The following is a 16235-nucleotide window of genomic DNA, read 5'->3' as shown; positions in this document are numbered from 1 at the left end:
GAAGGCAGTCGCTTAACCGACTGAGCCACCCAGGCGCCCTCGAAGGGTGTTTCTAAGGAGCTCACTGGTGAGTTCTGTAGTAGCCACAGGGCATCTGGTCAGGCCGGTCTTTATTCTAAGGGACCAGGCACCCAGGTAAAAAGCAGGGTTTCTATTTCTGGAGAAAGTGGACATCAGATCCTGGAGGGCGGCCTGCAGGTTCTGCTGCGAGTTGCCGCCAAGTTCATCGGTTGAGTTTCCAGCCCGAGGCTGTCACAGTGGGACCCTCTGGTCAGTCCCTGGGCAGACTTCCTGTCAGTGCCTCTGGTGTGAGCTCTTCTGATTTCTGCTGGGCCCGCGGTGGGTGGTAGTGCGTGGCTGTGTGTGACAGCGAGTGTATGCTGTCCATCCCGGGCCACAGAATGAACCCAACCCAGGTTGCATGGTCTGCTGGGTAGAGAGGTCTCTTGTCTCGACTCAGGTAGGAAGCGCTGACTCCCATGTTCCTTCTCTGCAGATGAATTCTTTAGCCAGAGCTGTGCCCCTGGGTCTGACCCGAAGTCCAGTCTCTGTGCACTGTGCATAGGCGACGAGAAGGGTGAGAACAAGTGCGTGCCCAACAACAGTGAGAGATACTTTGGCTACACTGGGGCTTTCAGGTGAGTTCTGTGGCCGAGCCTGCCCAGGGTAGGGCCCCGTCCTTCGTCCCTCATCCTCCAGAATCTTGGCAGTGCATTTCTAAGGAGACAGATACGACCTGTCACAGCAGAGCCAGGGGGCAGCCTGGGGGTCCACTAAGAGGCTGAACCCCTGAGGGTTCCTCCATTCCTCCCCGGAGGCTGCCACAGGGCTTCTCCCACGGGGCTGCATGACCTCAGCTCTGCTGGGCTACTCCCCAGGGCTTGGAGCCAAAGTTAGCCTCAGTGGGCCTCAGTGTCCTCCTCCTCAAAATCAAATGGGTCGTGTTTGGTGGTCACTTACGTCCTTTCTACAATTCAATTTTATGGGCAAGACTTCTCTTTCCTGTAGCCACCAACCGCCCCCCCCGCCCCCGATCGGGGTTGTCATTACGTCTCACTCTTTACTTTTCTCTTTGATTTCAGCCTTAGAAATGGCAAAGACAAAGCAGTAGGGCAATGTTATCCTCCACTGGTAAAGTGAAAGGTAAACCAAAAAATAAGTTTTCAGAATTCACCAGTTATAACCACTTAGTGATCCACAGTAACTATCCATAATTCAAAATTACAACCCCGTTCATGCAGATGTCGGTTGTCACTTCTCAGGGGTCCTCCCCAGCCTCTTTTTCTCTATTCATCAAGAATATATTGCACTTGGGGCACCTGGATGGCTCAGTCGATTAAGCGTCTGACTCTTGATTTCAGCTCAGGTCTTGATCTCAGGGTTGTGAGTTCAAGCCCTGCATCGAGCTCTGCACTGGGTGTGGAGCCTACTAAAAAAAAAAAAAAAAAAAAAAAAAAAAGGATAGTGCACCACCAGATGGTGTCATAGATCTGACAATGACAGTGGCCAACTGGAGTCTTTGAACTTTTTAATATATAAATTCAGTAGCCTTCACTCCGATGATGGGATGATGTAGATGTAACTTTTACTATAGTGTGAGTGACTCACGAAAATATTTTGTGAATGTACAAGAATACCTTTAAAAGACTAAGGATTTGCAAATGGAAAAGTTGTGATGTGATTCTGCTCAGAAATATTGAGTAGACACATATCTGAGAAAAACCCAGAGGAACTATGTGTTTTTTTTTCTTTTAAACTCGTGGGAAGGTATTATTTCATTGAAAACACCTACACTTTAGTATTCCTCTTTATAGAAGAAGGAAATGCTTTGCCTTTTATGTAAACTGAAAGCTGGACCCAGAAGTCCTTTCACCTCTATATTTCTAACTAACATCCTTATATTGCTGGTTCTTAATTTTCAATTTTCAGCTATTTTCCGTTGACTTTCCATTATGGAAGAAGAAGTTCTAGCCTCTCCTGCTGCTCTGTGTCACACAAACACAGATTTCACCTGCTTTCAGCACCCGACAGATTTATGTCACGTTCAGTGCTTACGTTATTATGAATATGTAAATATTCTCATATTAAATACGTGGTGTAATAAGGTTGTACTTCCCTTATGGTACAAAGTTTTTGTTTACTCTAGAGTTAATAGGTGTCTTATTTATTTATTTATTTTGCTTACTTCTCTGTGCTTAAAAAAAAAAAAATCACTACTTCATCTCAAAACCCATAGCCAGTGGTGTAAACCTACTAACAATACATGCCCAGAGTGAATACTGGCTCAGGTTCTTCAGATGCTTGGGAATCTTGCCCCAGCCCAGTCCGAACTGGTGTTCTCTAGACCCCCTCTAGACCCCAGGCCCCCCTGTGGTCCCAGGATTCCCTTTGACGGTCATTCTGGGATTTCCCTTCGATGTACTTCTTGTTCAGTTGCCTGTTTCCTGGATTCCATATCGTCTGCTTTCTTGGTTTTGTTGGCACACAACACATCTTTTTGAGAAACACTGAGTTGGCATTGCTGTTCTTTGAGTATTACATGTCTGAAAACATCTTTGTACTACCTTTGAAATGATTTATAGTTTGGGTGGGTAACTGTCGGTTGAAAAACATTCTCCCTAGGGATTTTGACAGGATTTTCCCTATCTGGGAAATGACAGCATTAGCTATTTTGAACAATTGTCTCACTAAAAACAAGCCAAAACGTTGGATTAGTCCACATGCGCGTGTGCGCGAGTGTACACACACATTCTTAAGAATATCGAATAAATGACAAAGTAGTAAGATTATTAAGGGAGAATAAGAATTCAGAGAGCTAAGTGTTCACTTTGTCCTGAGGACATTTACCTGTCGTGACAAACTTGAACACAGAGGTTGCATACACCTTTAAGGTAGGAGTGAATCAGAAGTAATTTCCACACCTACTCCTGAGGGCATCAAGTTGCTGGGTGCTGAAGAAAACAGGGAGGAGAATGCACACCATCCCTGAGAAACAGAAAGCATGAGCCATCTCCTGCATGGATTTGCAGCTCAAACTTATATCCCCTAGAATGGTCCAGAAATTCTCAACTCATAAATATTTTTAAAAGTGGTCCCCTCTAGAAACCTGCCTGAAAGACAGCACCTTCAGGTTAGGCTTCAACGATTGCTCAAAAATCCTGTCTCGATAACAATGAGCAGTACACAGTCAAAAGTAACTATAATTATATTAACTAAAAACACAGGGGGAAAGTTACTAGAAGCAACATCCATCAGAAAAAACAAGGTAGTATTTTTTTTTTTTATAAAAGAATAAATTGAACTTCTGGAAAGGAAAAAATATAGCAATTGAAATTAGCTACACAGTTGACCAGTTTAACAGCTTAGGCATAGCTGAAAAGAGAATTAAGGAAGATATGTGAAAAAGTTATCTAGAATGTAACAAAAAGACAGAAACTACAGCAAATTCAAAAATTTTAAAGCATCAATCCATTGTCTTCTAAATCTAGAATTTTTGTTGAGAAATCTGATACCATTTTGGATTCCTGATTCTTTGTATATGACTCTTCCTTTTTGAAAAAAAATTGATTTTTGAGTTTTCAATTTATTTGTAATTTCCTTGTTCTGAGAGAATGAGCTTTAGGAGGGTTAGGAAGTATCTTAGATGCACAGGTTGACACAAAGAATATTTTGTGAAGAGTAAAGAAATCAGACACCTAAACTTCTCTCTTAAATGTGTATTTCTCTCTAAATTTACAGAGATTTAACAATGAATGAAAAATACTTTTTAGGAAAAATTCATTTGGAGTTTTATCAAAAGTAAAATGCTTAAAAAACAAGTTTCTTAAGAAGTTTCTGAGTTTTTAAAAAAATGATTTAAAAAAAAATCTCCAATGTTCTGAACTTCACACTGATATTTCTTTATGTGAGTCCCTTTTAATCCTTTGGATTGGGCACTTGGTGGGCCTGTTTCATCTGGAAGCTCAAGTTGTTCCATTCTGGGAAATTTTAATTCATTATTTCTTTGATAATTTCTACTCTGTTTTCTCTGATTTCTCTTTAAACCTTAATTCTTAAATTATTGACTCCTGGGTTATCATTTCATTTTCTTCTTATTTATTTTTTATAATTTGCTTTTCTTTATCTTCCGGTTTCTGGGATACTTCTTCAGCTTAACCTTTTAATCAATATATCATTTTTGAGAATTTTTAAGATGATTTTTTATTTTCTAAGAACAGTTTGTGTTCTGACTGCTCCTTTTTTAGAGCTCCTTGTTCTTGTTTTATGGATGCTACACTTTCTTTCATCTCTTTAATGATATTCATTATAGTAAAAAAAAAAGTTTTATTCTCTCTCCTGTATTGTCTCTGTATTTTCTGAGTATAATTAGCTACATTTGTTTAAACATTTTTTTTTAAGATTTTATTTATTTATTTGACAGAGAGAGATAGTGGGAGAGGGAACACAAGCAGGGGGAGTGGGAGAGGGAGAAGCAGGCTTCCCGCTGAGCAGGGAGCCCGATGTGGGGCTCGATCCCAGGACCCTGGGATCATGACCTGAGCCAAAGGCAGACGCATAACAACTGAGCCACCCAGGCGCCCCTTAGCTACATTTTTTCAGTCTACATTTTTTCCAGTATTTCCTCAGTGGTTTCTGACCATTTGTCCATATTTAAGAATGAAACACCAGTGCTGTGAGTTTTGCATCAGGTGCCACGTCTTGGCTTGGTTATGGGTCTCGCCTTTGGGGCAACTGGTTTGTGTCATTTCACCGTGGAGTTTCCCCATGTCAGAATCTATAGGAATTTTTCTTGGATTGATCAGCTTTTCCAGAGAAAGAATCATCTCATACGCTTTGTGGGAGGCTGAGTGGGGGAAAGAGGTTATGATTGAACCTACCAGAATATAGATACTCAAACCACTCTCCGGTGTCAGTCTTGGGCCTCTGCTCTCCACTGTGCTTGGCCCTCTGTCTTTAATGTTGTTCAGGTTCAATCTCTCACGAACAAACCTTCAGTGCTCTGCTTGGGGGAGGTGGGGAGCCACCTCCCATCCGTATGGAATAGGAGGGCACGTAAGCCGTGTCTATACACACTCTATCCGGTCCTCCTGTCTCAGTCACTTTCATGGTGCTTGGTGCTTCTAGCTGATGAGCTTTTCTGGAGTTCTGTAGCACACCTCAGTTCTTCTGGGCTTCCCTCACTTTCAGCTTACATTACAAGCTGTTTCTGCTCTGTTGGGTCAATTACAGCTCATTGATTTGCTCTCCGCCTTCCAAACGTTGTCAGTATTACCTTCTCTCTTCCACTCCTGCCCTCCTCTTGCTCACGGTTTCTGGCTTAAAAAAACTTGCTAATGTAAAAAACCCCAGCAATCTCACTAACGTCATTTTATTGGGATTCTAGAAGCAGGGAAGGTTCACAAACGCATGTGTTCAAGCTACCATTTTATTTATTTTTTTTTAAAGATTTTATTTATTTATTTATTTGAGAGAGCGAGAATGAGAGAGAGAGAGAGTACATGAGATGGGGGAGGGTTAGAGGGAGAAGCAGGCTCCTCGCCGAGCAGGGAGCCCGATGTGGGACTCGATCCAGGGACTCCAGGATCATGACCTGAACCGAAGGCAGTCGCTCAACCAACTGAGCCACCCAGGCGCCCTCAAGCTACCATTTTAAACCATAAGTTCCTGGAAATATTTATCTTTATCTGTTCCATGTTTCTTCCTGTGTTTCAGTTTTTGGAATCTATATTACAAATATTTATGAAAACCCTAATAGTTTCTCTTTTGTGGCAATGTGTTTATTTTCTGGAACATTTTAGGTGTCTGGCGGAGAGGGCTGGAGACGTTGCGTTTGTGAAAGACGTCACTGTCTTGCAGAACACGAATGGTGAGCGAAGTGTTTCCCTTTCGCGTCTCAGTATTCAGGTTTGCAATTGGGAAGCTGTTATAACCTGTTCTAGGGTTTGGATCAAGTAACTTCCAAAAGTCTTTACCTCGTTATGCCACATGGTATGTCTGTGAGTGTCACATTGATTTTGAAACCAAATTCCCTCTCTCTGTCTCTCTCTCACACACACACACACACACACCAGCCATCCTCAATAGCAAATGTCTCCCTGGCTTTGTCTAGTCAACCTCAGAAGCACACCATCTCCCTGTCCCATAGTTTTAAAAAAGGAAGTAAGGGTCTTCATTCGGACCTGTGTGAGCCCTACGTTTGGAAACTCCTTGGGAGTCTTTGGGGACAAAGTCACAGGCAGGTACAGATAATGGAAGATGAATAATAATTGCCAACTTCAGCCCCCCAAGCCATCTGGCCACCTTCCAAACTGCAGCCTTCTCCTGAACCCCCACTCGGCCCCCACGGTCCCCAGCAGATGACTAGCCACTTCAGCCTCTGAGAAAGAACCTCCTCGACCTTCTGCCTCTGTCCTTCAAATATCGGCAGTCACAGCCCCTCCTCCCTTCTTCTGATCCTCCCCATGTCTCTTGGGAAAGGGACTGAGGACAGACATAAAAATTTGGAGTGATCTCAATATCAAATAGACAAAGCCAAGAGAATGGATAAAGTGTTTTTGTTTCTGTTTTGTTTTGTTTTTGAGGGAAGAGGGGGCAGAAGGAGCGAAGCAGGGGCCTGAACATTGAACCTGTGTTTGCACACACACAGACATGCATACAATTCCATTTTGAATTTATGAACCATTAATCTAAGTGATCTCTGGGGATTGATTGATGTCAGTTTTTTTTTTATTGAAGTGTAATTAACATACAGTGTGATAGTTGTTTTAGGTGTACAGTATAGTGATTCAACACTTCTGTACATGACTCAGTGCTCATCACGATAAGTGTACTCTCGATCCCCTAGAGCAATGTCAGGTTTCAGTGTAAGTTTCTTCACGATTTCACAACTATCTTTTTTAATTAATGGAACATATTCGATAAACTTGTAGAAGTTCCTGTCCTTTGTCTGGTTATACACTAAGAGCATTTGAATATGAAGGGAAGGACAAAACACTTTCTTCTTGAACATAAACCAGATATTCTTTTTCTGGAACGCACTGGAAAATAGGGCACAGGTGGAGGGCATTCTTTTTTAAAAATTAATAGCTCTCTTGAGATATAATTTGTGCTATAAAAATCTGCCCATTCCAAGTGTGGGATTCAGTGGTCTCTAGCACATTCACGGAGCACCACACCCACCAGCCCAGTCCAATTCTAGAACACTCTAGAATGCCCCATAAAGTACCCTGGCACCTTTCCCCACGCCTCCAGAGCTGCCAACCCCCAGTCTCCTCTCTTGTCTCTGTAGATTTGCCTATTCTGGACGTCTCACAGAAATGGGATCATGTGGCCTTTTGTGACTGGCGTCTTTCACTGAGCATCCCATTTTCAGGGCTCATCCACGTTGTAGAATGTGTCAGGGCTTCGCTCCCTTATGTTCCTGGATCCTGTCTGCTTGTATGGAAGCGGCACCGATGTTTGCTGTGTTTGAAGTTTGTATAGCCTGTGTGGACAAAACTTCCTTCCCTCTCCCTCGCGTCCCCGCGACCCGCATGTGTGCATTTCAGGAGAGGCCAGTGGTCTCGTCCGACCCACCTGACTGAGCGGGGCAGCCCCGTGGCTGATGCCGCCTTTCTTTCTCTCCCCAGGCGGGAACCCTGAGGCCTGGGCTAAGGATTTGAAGCTGGAGGACTTTGAACTGCTATGCCTTGATGGCACCCGGAAGCCCGTGACAGAGGCTGTGAGATGCCACCTGGCCATGGCTCCGAACCACGCTGTGGTATCTCGGGAAGATAAGGCAACACACTTGAAGCAGGTGCTGCTCGACCAACAGGTGTGGATGACCAGGGCCTCCTGCCTTCTCCTATGTGCTCGGGCTGCTGCGAGGCGGGGCGGTCACAGTGCCAAAGGGGTAGCAGCCCGTCCAGAGCCCCCCTCTCCTGTCCCGCTGCTGGACGCTGGTGCTGATCGTGTTCGCTTCATGCGGAGGAACCACCCAGAGTCTCAGTGATGAGAACCACAGAGGCGTCCACATGTGTCTCTAGACACAACACACCAGGACCTTCTATAGATTGAAGGCTATCTGTGGGAAGTGGTTTGAAGGGAACCATGCAATTTCCTTAAAGTCTGTGATTCTCTTTTAGAGCTTCTAGTTTTGTATTAGAACACCTTGTGTCCCGGTTGCTTTAAAGGCCCTAGAATGGCAATAATGGGCACAGTAACCTCACTGTGGCACACTACTAGTGCTGGCAAGAGGGGGTCCATCACGGAGCTGTGTTGCTCTCGCCCTGCAGAGGAGGCTAAGTGACCCACCCGCCCAAGGCAATGACCTGATCAATGGCAGAGACGATTTCCAGTGCAGACTGTCTGTATGCTGGAGCTGGCCTCTCAGAGTGCTGTAGGTGATCAGCTTTTGGGGGAGAGCTCAGAAATCCTCAGCTGTCATCTAGCCACCCAGAGGTTCTACGGGAAGAGGCCACAGATGGACAAGGAGGGAAAGATGGCGGGAGGTGAGATCAAGAGTAGTGAGGGGCCCAGGCACCACCCAGTGGATTTGCCGCACCCGGGACACGGGCCGCAGGAGGACATGGGGCAGGGGAAGGCTCAGCCACGCGGTGGAAAACCTCTAGAACTCAGCTCCTTTCATTCCCTGGGCTTCCCGGGGCTGAGCCTGGATGGAAGAGATGTCCTTGGCCTCTCCCAATCCATACGTTCTCCTGTCTCCCTCGGCCGCTCCCTTACCGTCTGCCCCATTACTACAGGATCAGTTTGGAAGAAACGGAGCTAAATGCCCGAGAGAGTTTTGCTTGTTCACGTCTGAAACCAAAAACCTTCTGTTCAATGACAACACGGAGTGCCTGGCCAGACTCCAGGGCAAAAACACGTACGAAGAATATTTGGGATCAGCATACGTCACGGCCGTTGCTAATCTGCGACAGTGCTCAAGCTCCCGTAAGTGCAACGCCCCAGAGAAGCCAGCATGCGTGAAGGGTGGCGAGGTTGCCGGGCCAGGAGGCGTTCTAGGAATGAAGATGGGAATAAAAAAGGGCGATGTACTATCCCGCTGCCTCAGGAAGTTACGGCGTCCCGGATGAGATGAAAGACAGAGAAAAATAAGGCAGTGGTCATATGCGAAATTTTTATAATGCTGATAGTGCCTGTCGTGGGTTTTAGAAACCGTGATTCATTTTATCCAGTAGAATGAAGTGTGTGTGTATATGTATGTAGGTATATGTACATAAGCTTATACACATGTACATACACATACATGTGTGTATATATATATATATATACACACACAAATTCTGGTCTCTTGACAGTTACCATAAATACCAGCCGTGGAGAATACAAATTCTCAGAAAGTATCTTAGCCAGGAAAATGTATTGACAAATAATTTGCTCCTTTAAAAACATTTATAAGATATTGCAGAGTGTCGTAAGGCTCCAGGCGGTGATTCTAAAATTGCAATGTGCACCGCCTCCCCTGCACGTGGGGTCACCCAGAGCCCTGTTTCTGGTACCTCATCAGACACTGGAGCCTTCGGGGTGGTGGGGGCCCAGGGATGGGGTGGGGCCAAGAAGCTCTGTATCAGTCCCTCTCAGCTAGGTGCAGTTCCCCCCGCCCCACCGAACCAGGGGACATTGGACGATGCTTGGAGGTATTTTTGATTCTTAAAATTTAGGGGGTGCAGCTGGTGTCTGTGGGCAGAAGCCACGGATGCTGCTAAACAAAGCAGAGAACAGCCTGGCCAACAAAGAGTTCCCCGGCCCCAAATGTCAATACTGTCACCGCTCTTTACCAACCAGCATCTCGGGGAATTGTGATCAGGTGGTCCGAGGACTCTGCTCTGACAAAGAGGCTGCAGGGCTATTCTTGTGACGTCAGGGCCCGTGTGTCCCTGCTGGACCCCGCACTTAGCACAGTGCCTCACACAAAGCGGGCCTCAGCGAGTATTTGTGAATGCCTGAGTGCACGAGTAGGTGAACACCACCTCAGACAGATTTGCCTGAAGACGGGCGAGTTGATTGCTCCCATCTGAGGACCATCCGTGTCTTGTGACTTGAGTGTGACAGTTGATTCAGTTAGAGGCAAATGGGGGTGGGTCCTGTGTCACTCAGGCCAAGGCAGGAAGAGCCGTGGTGGCTGCCATTAGGAGGAGGCTCCGGGGGTCGGGGGCGGGGGGGGTGGCAAGGTGAGCAAGCACGGGCCGAGGGTTGGTGGGAGAAGACAGGGGAAGGTCTGTGTTTCAGTACTTCAGTCCTTGATTGATCTCTTGATTTAAAAAAAGATCAGTTTCTGAATCTCCTGCTTTGGTTATGTCCCACAGCGCTTCTGGAAGCCTGCGCCTTCCTGAGTAGATAAAATCTGCCAGAAGACGGCCTGGCCTCCCTTCCTGAGGCGCCTCAGCCCCTCGCTGCTCTCGGCCCTTCCCGGAGGTGCTGAGCCTTCTCCCTTCCTGGCCAGTCATCTGCTTTCCCAGCTCCCTGCTGTCATCCTCGCAATAAATAAAATGAGAAAGACCATTGATTTTCATTCCTTGTAAAGCGTCATTCATCTTTTCTAGATTTTATGCTGAAATCATGTCTGATCAAGTGCCGGCGCAGCTGGCCTTTCGTTCTGCGTTTTCCAGGTCCAGGGCCTCCTCTGTCCCGCAGTTTCTGGAAGCAGAGGACAGGCCCAGCAGCTAGTTTCCCCAAGGGCATCGGCTAGTTGTTCACATGGATGTTTGCATGTGTGTGCGTGTGTTTCTAGGGCAGGGGCAGGGAATAGGGAGTAGGAATCAAGGCATTAGTGAAAAACACTGGATATCACAAAGGGTTTTGAGTATTTGGTATTTTAAATAAATTGTGTCAGGTACAGCGAATGTACAAATAATACAGGCATCATAGGGAGAGGTGACGACCTTCTGTCCCTTGGCCGTCTGACTGGCCTTATTGCACCCCCACCTCTGGCTAACCTCCATTCACTCGTTTTCCCCCCACTTTCCTCGGCCCAGCTCTGGAGAGCACGGTCCAAGCGGGCTGTCCTCTCTTCCTTCAGCAAGGGAGTGGGCTGGTTGGGCCACTCTCTCATTCTCCCTGCACCTCACTGTGATTGGGTTCTAACCTGTTCTCTCTCCTGGGTGGTTCTGGAAAACGATGCCCATGCCCTCCCAAACCGCCAAGCTTCTCAGGGTTTCCCGGTCTCGTTCCCTGACCCTGTGGCAGGGTCCTCCTCTCTGGTCTTCCTTCCTCTGCCTTGTGGACGGCCCATGCTTTGTCCTTTAAGTGTGTCCCCCATGGTTTTTTTCTCCAGGGTTTTGCTTCTGACCCATGAGAGAACCAGATGATGGGGTCTCAGCTACTAATGCAGACTTTCTTCCAGAAAGTGGGGCTCACTGGTGGTTAGGTACCAGCTCTCTCAGATTGCTAACTCTTCCTTGGGAAGGGATCATTTTCCGGGTTTCAGTTTTTCCGTCGGCTCATTGGACGCAACAGGTAAACCCGTGGCAACCGGGTGAAGACAGCCCCTTCAAAGGCAGACGCCAGACAAGGGTGGCCACCACCGATGTGTAGGCAGCTTTGCTGCTGCCTGCATCAGGCTCTGAAATCTGCCACGAAAGGACGTGGATTAGGGTCCTTTAAGCTTAGGATGAAAACTCACCTTTTGCTACTATGAATTATTGGCCCAGATATGCAGTCTATCCTCACTAGCCCGAGAAGGTTATTCAGCGAGCAACATTTGATGCTGTTGCCGTATTAGTTACGGTACCAGCCCCGCAAAGCATAACATTTGAACAGTATGAACCTTCTTGTATAAATAAGACACAAAGGAGAAATTAAAGCCCCACCCGTGAAATCCCCTTTCTGGCCAAAATTAAATTTGAAAATCGAACATCACTGAATCCATCAGCTTATGCTAATAAGTTCTATGGAAATCCTAGCGGCTTACACACAAATGCTTGTGTCTGTCTTTGTTCTGAGACCTGGGCTAAAAGAGAGGGGGAGGCGCCTCACTGATTTCTAGAGCTTCTGTAGGACAGCGACCTTGTCATTCCCATCATTTCATTGTTCAAAGTCAGTTGGGTGGCCACGACATCAACGAGGCAGGCATATGATGTCCTGCAGGGAGAGGCCCAGTGGAAAGGAGCAGTGAGTATCCTGGCAATAGGACCCTATTTCCCTTCTGGATCTGGGGCAGTACCTTCATTTACTTCAACCCTAAGGCTCTGGTACATCTCTCTTTTCTGAAATTTAGTATTGTCAACAGAACGCACAGGAATATCCATACATCAGGCTCACAGTCATGAAATGTAGAGAAGGTAAGCAAATCACCATCTATGCTGTGGTTGTGGGTGTGAGCACCCACCTGCTCCTTCCAACCGAAGTGTCGGTCCTGCTGGGCTGTGAACACCATGGCCCAAAGCAGGTCATTTCTAGTGTTTGAGCCAGAGTGAAATAAATGGGTGAGGTTGAGTCTGAATTTTAGGTTGGAAGCAGAGGTTATGTTAGGGAGTCATATTAGGTGGCCCTTGGGGTTGAGAAAAGTGAGCCCTTTACCCTGAGGGTGAGAGTTTGGAGCTAGATCAATCGAGCTGACTCGCTCCTCCAAGTGAGTTCCCCCAGGGAACTTGGAGTGGGCCGCAGGTGAGGAAAGGTGTGGAGATGGTGGAAGAAACGCCCAGAGAGGACGCACGGGCCCCTGGAACACAGCCACTCAGGTTCTAAAGAAAAATGTCATCACGGAGACAATTCCTGCCTCTGCTGGTCAGGGTGCTTTATCACCGACACCTGATACCTATCGATGATTGGACCCATCTTGGCCATCACCCACCAGGACAGGGCCTGCCTGTGGGGATCGCAGCTTCTGGAAATGAAAGGTGGTAAAGATCAGTAATGAGGGGGCAGAAGGATGTGGGTGACAGGTGGTCAGAAGAAGGTGAGGCCCAGGGAAACCATGGGAATTCTGAGCAGGGCTGTGAGCTCTCTGCAGAGCAGGAGATGGGTACCTCAGCCTGCTGTTTGAGTTTTAAAGAAGAGAGTCACCCCAGAAAGTCAGAGACTATGGAAAATCTGGGGTAAGGCAGGGACAGATGGAGGAAGAGAAGAAACAGCCCAACATCTCCTTCGCTTCAGCTTGGATGGGATGGTGGTCAAAGCTTCCAGTCATGAGAAGGAACCAACGTGTGGACTTGGTCTCAGCCAAGGGCCACACCCTTCCTCTGTGTGTCTCGTATCTTTGGGGACATACAAACCCTGACGCTGCACCCAGGGTAAACAGTCTCAAAGCTTCGGACTCATGAATTCTCGCGGAAGTGGGGATTTTTTTTTTTTTAGGATTTTATTTATTTATTTGACTGAGTGAGAGAGCACATGCAGGGGGAGCAGGAGAGGGAGAAGCAGGCTCCCCGCCGAGCAGGGAGCCCGATGCGGGGCTCGATCCCAGGACCCTGGGATCATGACCTGAGCCAAAGGCAGACGCGCTTAACCGACTGAGCCACCCAGGCGCCCCAGAAGTGGGAAATCTGCATGTTACCATCCCATAACTGCCCAGATGCTCCTTTCTCTTCCCACTCGGGGTACATCCCATGTAGCACAAGCCCTGGGCTGCCACAGGACCCTTGGTCCCCCCATTCTTTTCACACTGAATGGAGGGTGGCCTCAGTTTGGTGTTCTGCTTTCACTTCCTCCAACCCCAAGCTCCTCACAAGCTTCAAGTGAAAGCCCATGGCCTTGCATTCCGCATGGTTTCCACCCTGTGTCTGCTTCTCTGGCCTTTCTCCCCTCTGGCCAGGCCTTACCAGCCCTGCATGGGCTTGCAGCTGTCTCTGCCTTGCTCCTCGAATTCCCTCTGCCCCCGAGCTTGGTCCCGGAGGGAGACAACCCCCTTTCCAGTTTGCCCTGGTGGCAGAAGGATTCCCGTGCCCACACACAGGACAAGGGAGAGGGCAATGGCACAGGGAAAATACACTAGAGCATTTCATGGTGCCTGGCCAGAGAGCAGTCAGAGGACAGCCCTGCCAGCCCATACGGGACCGCTGCGAAGGCCAGGGAACGTACCCCTTTCCCAGGGTGCGTACAACCCCCTGCCTGGGACCATGGCCTGCTCAGCAACGTAGGCTGGATCTCAGGCCCAGTGTGTCCCTCATTAGGGTGCAGAGGCAGGGCCCCACCTGCACAGCTGCCCCGGCCCCACAGAAACAGAAGACGGAGCAGGTGCAAGATTCCTGTGGGGGAATCACTCATGTCTGAGCCCAGATACTCTCCAGGGAGACTGCTGCTGAATCTCGTAACCTGGTCACACTCCCTGGCCCAGTGATAGCTTCGCTCCCCTCCTCCAGGCCACATCTTTAGGACTGGTCTGGGTACCTCTCCTTATCATCCTTGTATCCATCTACCCGCGATTCTAAGCACTATGGGGGTAGCAACGCTGGACACTGTTGTGTGTATGTATGATTGGGAAAATGAGTAAATGTGTTGATGCTTTTGGGGACCTAGAGTTACCATGAAAGAAAAGAGGAGGACAGAAATATGGGATGGAAAAATGAAGGGGGGGTGGAATCAGAGGGGGAGACAAACCATGAGAGACTATGGACTCTGAGAAACAGGATTTTAGAGGGGAGGGGGGTGGAGGGATGGGCTAGCCTGGTGATGGGTATTAAAGAGGGCACGTTCTGCATGGAGCACTGGGTGTTACACGCAAACAATGAATCATGGAACGCTAACATCAAAAAACTAATGATGTAATGTATGGTGACTAACATAATAAAATAAAGTTAAAAAAAAAAAGAAATACAGAATGGAGAAGGCAAGGTAGAAACTCTGGGTTGGGCTAGAATGGGCAGTATCCGTACCAACTCATAACTGGAGTATAATTTCTTTTGTGTGATACAGGTCTACTAATGAGAAGAGTGGAAGTTAGGGGGGTAATTTCTGTTCAATCTCTTATTAAAGTTGATTGCAAAAGGTCACCCCTTAAAGCTGATCTGTGGAGAAATTTTATATCTTTCATCTTTGAAAATGTCTTTTCACACAAGGTGCTGCCAAACACTGACACCAAGCTGCAAGCGTAAGATATTACATGTGCATATTTATCACTTGGAAGAATTTATAGAATTCTATTAGATTCCTCACTTGATGTATACCTTCTAGCATGGCATGCCATTAGATCGCAGAGCACCTCCAACTGAAGGTAAGATGAAAGCTCTCCAGTTGCACAAACTGATTTTAAAATATGGAAATGTCTTCTGTCCTTGCACTGAGGTCTGAAAATCACCGCAAAGTTCAGAAAACACGTTTTTTAAAAAAAGATTTATTTATTTATTTGAGAGAGAGAGAGAGAGAGAGTGGGCGAGCATGAGCAGCAGGGGCAGAAGGAGAAGAGAGAGGGGAATCCCAAGCAGACTCTATCTCACGACCCTGAGATCACGACCTGAGCTGAAACCAAGAGTTGGATGCTTAACCAACTGCGCCCCCTAGGCGCCCCAACACTAATGGTTTAATGCATGTGGTAAATTCCAGTATTTCCCACAAAATACCACTAACAAATAACCATTGACTGACCCACTTCCACACATTTTGTAAATTTGTCCCACCCAGGCTTTTCCTGCTCAATGCATATTTTAACCCCCGTCAGTTCCAACGCATCTTAGCAGATTCCACTTCAGATTGTACTGAATGAGTGTTTTCTCAATTCCTTTGAAAATATTCTTGCCTGGAGTTATTTCACGCAGACTATTCATGTAGCAAGTAGCCAAGGAGATCTAGCAAATTCCACAGAGTAAGTCACTTTTACCTCTTTATCCCTAGTTTCCAGCTAGCCAGTCCTTTCAATTACCTGCAAGAAAATATGCCTGAACAATTACTTCTATATGAATGGGTTGCTTTTTATTTGGAATGTGGTCTGATTGGTTTTAAGGGTACGTATTTATTTCGTGTGTTTCCCTGCCCAATTTTTGGAAGTTTGGCATGCTGGATAAAGCGTAGGCTCTGGAGTGAATGGCACTCACGTTTGGGCCCCAGCCCTGCCACTTTCTAGCTGTGTGAGCCTAGACAAATTTCCGTGCCTCAGTTTCCTCCTTAGCGAAATGAGACACATTCCATCCACACCCATGGTCAAGTATTGAGGCACAAAGGGGCTCAGGTTTGCAAAGAGCCTAGCACAACGCCTGAGACAAATTCGGTGCTTGGAAAATGCTTGTTCACCTCCCTGCTTTTCTTCCCATATCCTGTTTTATATACAAATGTGTAAAAAAAAAATATGCAAAACAATGCAG

At 46.9% G+C, this 16235-nt stretch overlaps 1 protein-coding gene across 1 annotated transcript in view; it reads left to right on the top strand.

Moving 5' to 3' along the window:
- LTF (lactotransferrin) overlaps positions 1 to 10513 on the top strand; it is a 29756-nt gene extending 19243 nt beyond the window's left edge. The window contains exons 13-17 of the mRNA XM_081816699.1: positions 497 to 638; positions 5799 to 5866; positions 7629 to 7813; positions 8742 to 8931; positions 10308 to 10513. Coding sequence (XP_081672825.1) covers positions 497 to 638; positions 5799 to 5866; positions 7629 to 7813; positions 8742 to 8931; positions 10308 to 10342 — 620 coding nt within the window. The 3' untranslated portion in view covers positions 10343 to 10513. The remainder of the gene's footprint in view (positions 1 to 496; positions 639 to 5798; positions 5867 to 7628; positions 7814 to 8741; positions 8932 to 10307) is intronic.
- The last annotated feature ends 5722 nt before the right edge of the window (positions 10514 to 16235 follow it).

This window comes from Leptonychotes weddellii, chromosome 1 (genome assembly GCF_054177405.1).
Source record: "Leptonychotes weddellii isolate Sample4059 chromosome 1, ASM5417740v2, whole genome shotgun sequence".
NCBI classification, from domain to species: Eukaryota; Metazoa; Chordata; class Mammalia; order Carnivora; family Phocidae; genus Leptonychotes; species Leptonychotes weddellii.
This window is presented reverse-complemented; position numbering and strand designations above follow the sequence as displayed.